At 55.1% G+C, this 9,863-nt stretch overlaps 1 protein-coding gene across 4 annotated transcripts in view; it reads right to left on the minus strand.

The window, feature by feature from the left end:
- The window catches only part of Shank3 (SH3 and multiple ankyrin repeat domains 3), a 72,857-nt gene extending 65,747 nt beyond the window's left edge, over nt 1-7,110 (minus strand). For all 4 annotated transcript variants that reach the window (XM_050128577.1, XM_050128586.1, XM_050128603.1 and 1 more), the window contains exons 1-9: nt 6,993-7,110; nt 5,184-5,836; nt 4,685-4,888; nt 3,636-3,707; nt 1,945-2,053; nt 1,706-1,857; nt 1,447-1,614; nt 1,254-1,370; nt 800-877 (exon numbers count right to left, since the gene is read on the minus strand). In XM_050128577.1, the coding sequence (XP_049984534.1) occupies nt 800-877; nt 1,254-1,370; nt 1,447-1,614; nt 1,706-1,857; nt 1,945-2,053; nt 3,636-3,707; nt 4,685-4,888; nt 5,184-5,471 (1,188 nt within the window). In that variant the 5' untranslated portion in view covers nt 5,472-5,836; nt 6,993-7,110. The remainder of the gene's footprint in view (nt 1-799; nt 878-1,253; nt 1,371-1,446; nt 1,615-1,705; nt 1,858-1,944; nt 2,054-3,635; nt 3,708-4,684; nt 4,889-5,183; nt 5,837-6,992) is intronic.
- Between the last annotated feature and the right edge of the window lie 2,753 nt (nt 7,111-9,863).

A 9,863-nucleotide genomic window follows, 5' to 3' on the forward strand; every position in this document is an offset into this window, starting at 1 on the left:
CAACTCCTCCAAAACTACCTGGCTATCCAGTGCCAACCAGCCTGGCGACTAACAGTTCAGAAACATAACCTGGGTCAAGTCAGGTGTAGCGGTCACATATCCCTCTCAAGTCCTCTGCACTCTTGCCTGCTTCCAGGGAATCAGGCCAACCACACCTGTCCATTCGGCCCTTCCCCAGAGTCCTGGAGTCATATGGCATTTATCCATAGGAGGAGGGTAGAGGCAACCACCACACTACAGAGATGTTTTATTTGTATTTTAATAAATAAAGCTTGCCTAAAGATCAGAAGGGCAAAGCTAAGCCACTATAGAGGTCAGGCAGTGGTGGCACACACCTTTAATCCCAGGATTTGGGAAACGGGCAGATGGATCTCTGTGAGTTCAAGGCCACCCTGGGCTACAAAAGAATAATGCAGAAACAAATCCAGGTGGTGGTGCCTCACAACTTTAATCCCAGCACTAGTGGGAATATTAAATGGGAGGAGAGAGGCTTAGTTAAAGTTTCTGGCTGCTTAGGCTGCTTAGTCTGCTTAGTCTACGGTCACCCAGCCTCGGTAGAGGAAAGACTTCTCTAGTGGGTTGGCTGCTTTGCTTTTCTGGTTTTCGGGTTGAACTCCAACATCTGTCTCTGTGTTTTTATTATCTTTGCTACACCACACCAAACATTCCCTCAAACTCTGAGCACTCGGCGGCAGTCCTCAGAGCGAGCACTCCCTCCTTGCCCTCTGAAGAAGAATCCAAGTTCAAAGTCAGTAAAACACACGAGCAGCCCCCTGGGTCAGTCTTACACATCCTGTACCTGGAAGGCCGTCTGGCTGTTGTAATTGCGGACGTCCTTGTTGGCACCACGGAAAAGCAGGACACGAGCGCAGCTCTCCTGTTGGGAGGCAAAAACAATCACACTGGGCCGCAGAGAGGCAGGGCCAACCACGGCAGGTACACACGTGGATAGGCATGCGCAGGTGTGCAGGGCACAGGAATCGCACACACAGAGACGCACGCCTGAGCTAAGCAGGGCTATGTGCGCAGCTCTCAACAGAGAGCTAGCTGTTAAGAACATACACGCAGACATATTGACACATGTGTGTTAAGAAAACATACATGTTTAAGTAGGCCACCCAGTAACCAGACCGGGCACAGAACATACACACGAAGTGTCACACAGGCTGGGATGTATGTGCAGGTATACAGTCACACTTTACTACACACAGAAAATGTAAATGAACCTGAAGGGGGTGAGTCTCAAGGTATACCTGGTTGTAGAGGGCACAGATGTGCAAGGCTGTGTTTCCCGAGGCATTCTGGGCACCCATGTTGGCCCCATAGAACAGCAAGTGCTCCAAGTGCTGCACGTGCCCAAAGCGGCAGGCCTGAGGAGAAGAGAGGTGTTGAAGCATCCCAGACAGAGGCCTACAGCCTGGACCCAGCCCAGGCCCCCTTGCTCACCTGATGGATTTCCTGCCAGCCATTCTCATCAGTGGTCCCCAGATGTGCATGGTCATGAAGCAGCAGCTCACAGCAGAGGGCATCCCCGCCCCCTAGGGCACTATGGTACAGGGGCGTCAGGCCGCGGCTGTCCTTGTAGTCAGGTGAAGCCCCCAGGTCCAGCAGGGTCTGAGGATAAGGCACCTCAGGATCCATGCCAGGCCCAGCCTTCTGCATGAGCCCGTGAGTCCCTCCAGACCAGGGTCCTGCCCTCACTAACCGTCAATGCCCCTGCATTCCTCTGGCGGGTGGCGCAGTGGACAGCTGTTAGCCCATCACGGGTTCGGAAGTCCAGGTGAGCACCGCCATTGCGAAGAACCTTCAGGAGGTCAGTGGCATTGTCCAACTGTGCCGCAAGGCTCAGAGGGCACTCTGGGTTTAGAGATAAATAAAAGTTAGAGTCCCAGCCGCTCAAAAAACAAAAACAAACAAACCAGCCCCTCCCTGCTCTTCTCCTACCTCCTGAGTCAGGGTCATGAAAATTGGGGTCCAGCCCCTTGTCCAGCAGGCGGGCCACCTTGTCTGTGCTATGTAGCTGGACATAGTCCATGAACTTCTTCAGGTTTGCCTAGAACACCAACCATCCCAATCAGTGGGGTGTGGCAGTCATGGTCATCTTCCCATCACCCCCTTCCTCCAGCAAGCTCCCGACCGCCTGTAAGGCATACACTGTCCCTAGCCCCATTCTGTCTAACCTGTCTGTTGTCTTATTCATCTTCGACCCCATACTTTTACCTCAACGCCAATTCCATCTTGGCTAGCCCCTTGTGCTTTCAAAGCCTTTCTTACAAACCCAGCCTGAGCCTCACAGCCAGATCACCTTAGTCACAGACCCCAATTGAGTCCCTTCCCTCAGCCTAAAAGAACACTGAGGCCATTCTAACAGGAGCCGAATGCTAACAACTCTAGCCTCATTCCTCTGACCAGCTCCTCCTACATTCCGTGGTAGACCCCTGGAGCACCCACAAAGTGACTTTGTCTTTTCGTCCCTCACCCAGCAAAGCCTCACTAGCCTTGTCTGGTGGCATAGTGTCCCCACCCAGGCATCTAAAAACAACGGGTATCATAGACAGGAGAGGGTGGGTGCCTGGTGGACCAGTATCATGGGGTCAGAGTGACAAAACCAGAGGAAGAATCTACAAAAAATCATCTAGGAAGAACATTAAGACAGCCTCGAGGTCACAGGGGAAGAAGGTAGGGACAGCCTGACCCCAGGCAAGCAAGAGGACAGGGCTGTAGGGAGGAGTTCAGACTCGTCCAAAACACAGACAAGACTCACTGAAAAGCAAATCCCTCATGTCTGTGGGCCTGAGAAAAGATCTAGAGAACCCAGGATGACAGGGTCACACAAGGGCCAGTGGAGGCAGACAGATACCTCTCTCTCTGACGTGGTCTCTGCCCAATACAGAGCCAGAGCCACTGACTGTCACCTGCCCTGGAACAGCAGAAAAGTCTGACAGAAGCCTAAGGATCTAGGACCTTAGGCAGGGTCACTAAGTTCCATTCCGAAGCTCCAGAGACCATCAGCGAAGTTCCCACAAGCAAATTCCCATTTGCCCGCAGAGCTGGCGGACTTGGAAAAGGCCTAGGACACCCTCCTTGCCCTCTGGACACCCATAAGAGTGAAGTGCTCCCTCAAAATACAAAAGAAAAAGAAGCAAACAGAGTCAGGTACACCTGGGTGCAGGCCCCAGGAGCAAAGACACTGTACAGGTGTACACAGGCCACACAGGGCCTACCTAGGCAGATTTGAGCCAGCTTCACTGGGCAGTGGGCAGTCACAGCAGGTGACTCAACCCCTCTGCCTCACCTGTGAAATGAGGTGGTTAATCCCTCCTGGGAAGGAATTAGTGAGATCTCTAACTCTTCTTCCTCGTCCTAAGGAGCACTAACCACAGGACCTCTTGTCCTCACAGCCAACGAACTGGACACTTATCCTCTTCCCTCTCTCCCAGCCTCAAATAAGACACTCACCCCACTACCAGCAAAACTCTGATTTAGTGGGAACCCATCACTAGACCAGTCCTGGGCATGGAGCCTGAGCCCAGCCCCGGACCAGGTCCTGAAACCCACTTCTGGGAAAGCAGACTGGGCCAAACCTGAATAGAGGGGCAGTGGTCATGGAAGGTCCCCTCCAGTGACTGCTTTACCTTTGTGTGCAGCTTTGCAAACTGCTTGTCATCTATGAGGTTCTGGGCGTAAACTCTCCGCTTGTATCGAAACTGCTCGGATAAAGAAAAGGGGGAGAGAAGGCGCGCACACAGGTCCAATGAGCAAGGGGTGGTGGCCACCACCGCAGGCTGATTCCTGCTCACCACCCTCCTGCCCACACTGTCACTGCAACACAGCCAGACAAGTCCCAGACACACACTTACAGAGGGGACAGACAACAACTGGCAGCTACAGACTACCCATTGCACAGAAACAATGTGTGGTCCGGAGGAGACAGTACTCACTCGGCCAATTCATGGCCTGGCGGGCCTGCAGCCTGTCTGTCTCATTCCCACCTCCAGGACTTGGAAAACTTGACTTCTCTCCCAAGATCTGAAACTAAGCTTCTATTCCTAGACACTTTCTCTCCAAGTAGAAATAACCCAATTCCTGGTGCTACCACGAGGATTGGACCAACTCTGACCTTGGTACACACACACACACACACACACACACACACACAAACATACACACAAAGACCTTCCAATGAGGACCGAATCTCCATCCTGGAGTGGCACTCAAATCACCTTAATGCATCATAAATGGTGTTAATATTTTCGGCTAACCTCCGATGTGCACACAGAGAACACTGTTCACACCGCATGACCCTTAAGGCGCTCAGTCCTTCTCACATTTCTCCCTCCCGTGTTCAAACTGCTCACACCACGCATGCTGAGTGCATGTGCTGCAGGTGCTCATTGTGTGCTGCACACATTGCTTGCTGCAAGTACTCTACACACTGCTCACACCGCTCTCCACGCCTAAGCTGCAACACACCACTTACCACACATGCAGCTCACACTTCACCCTACCCGCTGCACTCAATGTACCCACCTCTGGCTCTCAGCACACTGCTCAGGCTGCACATAGCCCCCCACCGCTCCTGTTGCCAATTCCTCCCCGCCTGCCCTTCACTGCTCCAGCCACGGAGCTCAAAGATCACACCCAGTGCGCTCCATTCCACCCCCCACCCTGGTCTGCCCAGCACCTCCAGATAGGGCAGGGGCGTGTCCAGGTTAGGCGGGTAGTCCTGTAAGAGCCGCTCTTCATCCAGGAACTTGCCGGCGCGACCCCGGGAGGGCGGCTGGAATAGCCCGTAGTTGAGCGCGTCCTGAAGGCTGTGATTGAGGGCGCAGAGCACACGCTGCTTGGCGGCCCACACGGGCGCGGTTGGGTCCAGGCGCAGGCACTTCTGCAGCGGAGTGAGTCGTGAGCACGGACCTGCGAGCGCAGGGCACCCCGCCCCGGGGCCCGCTTGGAGGGCTACTTGGGGGAGCAAGAGCAGGGACCCCGCGCCACCGCGCCGAGGCCGGGGCCCCGCCCCGGGGCTGGGCTTCCAGGGCCCCGCCCCGGCTATGGGGAGGGTCCCGCGGAGGCGGCGGGGGAGGGGCGAGTGGCCGCGGCCGGGGGTCCTGGCGCAGGGCGCGCCCGGCGGGGGTCACCGCTAGTGGGCTGCACAGGGGTACGGCGAGATCGCGAGGGCTCACCGTTTGTTGCAGGTCCGGGATGCCGACGCGCACGACCACGGCGCTGGCCCCGGGGCCGTCCATCCCGGTGCTAGCGCCGGGGCCCGGACTGTTGCCGGCGGAGAGAGGAGCGCACGGGGATTCCGCGCGGCGCCCTGGCCCCCCCTGACCCCCCGCCGGAGCCCCGCCGACCGCGCTACGCGGGAGGGGGCCGGGGGGGGCCGGGGCCGGGGCCAGCGCGGGGGACAGCGGCTCCGGGGGCTCCGCAGGCGCAGCGGCGGCGGCGACGGCGGCACGGTTTAGCTGCATCGGCCCCGGCTTCGAGCGGCGCCTGCCTTCCCCGGGGGCGGGGGCGGCGGGGGGAGGGGGCCCGAGCCCGGAGCTGAGCGGAGGCGGGGAGGGGGCCGCGTCGGAGGCGGGGACGGGAAGCCCAGGGCCGGGAAACTGGGGTCCCCCGCGGGGTCGGGCGGCGTGGGCGTGTGGTGCAGAGGGCGGGGGCCGGGGGGCCCGCGCGGGAGGGGGGGTGGCTGTCGAGGGGGAGTGGCTGACACAGCGGGGGGATGGCACGCCGCGCTTCCGCTGCAGGCGAGCGTCGCAGACCACCGTACTAGGGTGACGGAGGGTTCTGGAGCTGGGTGAGGGACCTCTACGCGTCGGGGCAAGAGGACCACAAGCTGACGGAGAGGGAGAGATAAGCAGGAAAATTGGTGTCCCGGGGTGGAAATCTCCCCAGTCTGCCGACCCCACACTCCAGACCCCGAGGAGGTGGTGGGATCAGCCGGGGAATCGTACTGGGTGGAGGGCCGCAGACCCCAGGCTCGATCAGGGCGGAGCTGCTGTGCCACGGAAGGGCCCCCCAAATCAGCCCTTCTAGCCGCACCCAGGGTGTTCCTCTCGGCCCCCGCTGCAACCGAGTTTGGGGGGTCTGTCCGGACTCTGCGGCCTCCCCAACCCTGGCTGGCCCAACCCTGCAGCTGGTCGCCCCCTCCCCGTCACCTTAGCGACAGCAGGATGGGGGCGCGACCTACGAGGAAGGGCTTAGGGGAGGGGGCGCCACTAGTCTCCACCTGCGACGGGGAACTGAATTTTAGTTTCACACGTTGTCGTGGCAACGCGGGAGGGGGTGACGAGTGGGCGGGGAGGGGAGCGCTGCGAGTGAACCAACTCAGGCGCCGCCCGCGTGGCGTGCCAGCCTTAGCCCGGCACTGCCTCGGAAGTGCCCAACGCGCGGGGACCCCGCTCCGAATGCCCAGAAAGGTGCAGCCCCTGAATGGATGAATTGCCTTACTAATAACAGGGTCTAGTCCTGCCTTCCACAGCACTCTCCCACCTACCTTGACTTACACCCCACCCCCTAACGGCCCCAGAGAGCCACACATCGCTGACGGCACACACTGGACAGCTTTCGCGGAGCAGCCTGGCCGGGAACTCTGCCAGTGGCAGGAAGCATCCCCTCAGCCCCAGCCTCCCCAACCCTCTCCGTGAGCAGCCCTGGATCGCCCACAAAACTGGTTATTCCTGAACATCCCAGGAATAACCTTGGACTGCCCTGGTCCTATACACCTATAGAGCCTAACCAAATCCCACCCCCCTGACCACCTGGTTCACCTTAGACATGCCCTCACCCCACACAGAACAGTGATTGGTTAGATTTGCTCCCCAAAACAGCCTGCATTTCCCCGATCCACCACCTTCTAAAAGTGTTTCGTGACTCCATACAGGACCTTCTGACCAATCCAAACCCCACAGCCCTGTCCTCCATGGACCACCTGGTCCATTCCCACTTGGCTACCCTTGAGAAACAATCTCTCCCCTCAAAAGAACTCTTACCCGGCAGAACTAAGTCTCCAGCGCTTCTGTGCCTCTGTTCCCGGCTGCTCTCAAGCCTGGGTGGACCCCTCAGTGTTGGAGGAAGTGAAGCACCAGAAGGCCCTGACCTCCAAGCCCCTCCCAAGGTCTGACTGAGTGGTGCAACTGAGGGTACCCTAGGGGCTAGGGCAGGATGTAAGAGGGGTTGGAGCAGGATAGGGTCTCTCTTATCTCCAGGAAGCACCTTGGGAAGCTCAGGGCTGGGTTTCCTGTGTCCCAGCCCAGAGAGGAAACTCTGCTTCCTGGCCTGTCGGCCATCTTCTTCCCTCCTCTCTTTCCTCTCCGCCTGACCCAGGCCCCCAACTCCTTCCTGGCTAAACTCAATCCCTCCCCTGCAAATCTCCACCTACCTTTATTTCCAGCCTTCCTTTTCCCTCAACTAGCTGCCTGCTGGCAGGAAATGATGACCAGAATCCTCCAGTGATGAGACTGAAATGGAGGAATCCCGTGCCCTAAATTTGACAGCAGACCCCTTTTGGACATTCCGTAAACCTGTCTTGACCTGAATGAACCCAGAGTCCTGAGTGTTACCCCTTCTGGCTTTCTGTCCAAAACTGGACCTCATGGGAGCCCCTGAGCCTCCTCTGACAACCCCCTTGCTAGGTGAATCTAACTATCCTCATAGGCCTAGCGTCTTTGTTGCCAACCCCTCCGGGGAGACAGCCTGACGGTTTGCTAACCAGCTACCTGCAAACTGTTAGTCTCTTGAACAGGCCCGCCAGACCCCATCTTCCAGGCAGGGTGACACTTTGCCTGGCCCTGCCTTCAAATACCAGTGCCTTTTGCTTACGTCTTCCTTTACCAGGGCCAAAATTCTAGAAAGATCTTATTTTGACCATCCACACATCTTCCCCACCTCCCAGTGCACTTTAAGCTACACAGCTTCAAGAGAGTTGGGGGTGGAGAAGGACTTGTGACTAGTGCATCCAGAATAGTGCATGGTGTGTGGATTGGGAGCAAACATGTAACTCTAGTCCTCAGCCCACTGCCGCACAGCTCCGAGTGCCCACTGCTTAGCATTCGCTGGGGTCTCCATGCTCTGACTCTTCCACATCCTAAGTATAATCTTTCTTTCCATTCCTACTCCCATCCCACCTTCGGGTCCTCTGGTTGACCTCACTTGACCCGTAGGCTCCTCTGTATGCTAGCTGGTTTGCCTCTCTTCCACCTTCCACCCATCACCCCTGCACACACCTCACTCTTGCCACTCAGCTGACCCTGGCCTGTCCCCTAGGTTACCGAGTGCATGGACCTCTTGCTGAACGGCTCACAGGCAAGCTTCTGTCTAGTCTAACCTGTCTCCTGCTGAAGCTCTTCCTTGAATTTCCGTAGTATTCTACACTCACCTAGAGAAAGTTCTCATCTCCTAGATGTCCTTCTCCCAACCTGCATCTTTCCCTTTGTGGACCCACCTCACCCCTATGTTTCTTTACTGAGTGCACTGATCTGGTTTCTCTTCTGTAAAGCTGCCATTATCTTTCGACACGCTGTAATTCCTAAATTTGTTGCTCAGCATCTCTCTTTCCCTGCCAGAAGGTGGGCTCCCTGCAGAGAGGTCTTAGCCTTTCCATTTCTGCTGTGTCCAAGCTGTGTTACACAGTTTGTTTACTGTAAGTAAGCCAGAGATTAAACTAGCGTCTACAAGATAACACCGAACTTCTCTTGACCTCCTTGCTGTGCAGCAGCTGGAACTTCGGGTACTGGAGTAACGACAAAGTTGTCTGGATCCTGTGTGTGTGTGTGTGTGTGTGTGTGTGTGTGTGTGTGTGTGTAGTTTTTATTGCTCCTGGTTATATAATATCTAAAGGTAGATTCATATTCTATCTCATCTTGAGTCTGATTTTTTCCCCCCAGGAATCAGAATCTCTTTAGATTCAGCTTTTTCGGTTTGTGTTTTATGTTGGTTGAGAAAGTCTTGCTCTGTATCCCAGGCTGCCTCAGACTTAACCATCAGCGCATCAGCCTCCAAGTTTTGGGGTTTGTTCGTCTCTTTTCTTTCATTGTACACTGTTATGTTTCTCTCTACTTTTCATTCCTGCTAAACCCCCTAGATATTTATCCGATTCGCTTCAGTGACCCCTTTTCCTCTAAGTTCTTCACAAGCATTCAGCACTGTTAATTTCCAATATCATTTGCGTTAGAATGTTGATATGTAATGCTTTTATTTCATTTTGTACTGATTTTCTGATGTCGTATAGTTTGGCTCGAGAATTACAGGAATGTGCTTATTTAGGTTTTCAAATGTTTACTATATTTTTGTGGAAGATTAATGATTTCTTCCTGCATTATAGTCAGGAAAGATGGTCTGAACAACACTGATATTTGTGCAGTTTGCAGAGGTTTCCCTTGTATCCTGAAACTGAAGGAAGAAAAATAACAAGTTCTAGGCCAAGTTGGACCACATAATGAGATTACATCTCAAAAACCTAAGCAAGCCAGGCATGGAGCACAAGTGGTTCTCCAAGTTCAAAACTAGCCTGATCTACTGAGGGAGTTCCAGGTCAGCCAAAGCTATACAAACCCTGGGGGGTGGAGGGGATGGGACCGGAGAGATGGCTGAGCTGTTAAGAGCTCTTACAACCCTTGGAGAGAACCCAGTTCAGTTCCCAACACAAACATGATGACTCAGTGATCTGTAACTCCAGTTCTAGTGGTTCGGATGCCCTCTTCTGGCCCCTGTAAGAACTGCATGTATTCAGTGCACATACATAAAGTGCAAGCAACACACTCCAATACATAGAATTGTTTAAAATCTTTTTTTTAAGGTTTAATACATGTGATATATGTTTAATACATGTAATATACCCTTTTTCAGCATTAAAAACCAAAATA

This window comes from Alexandromys fortis, unplaced genomic scaffold, assembly GCF_014885135.2.
Source record: "Alexandromys fortis isolate MF-2015 unplaced genomic scaffold, M_Fortis_MF-2015_v1.1 scaffold_28, whole genome shotgun sequence".
In the NCBI taxonomy this organism is placed as follows: Eukaryota; Metazoa; Chordata; class Mammalia; order Rodentia; family Cricetidae; genus Alexandromys; species Alexandromys fortis.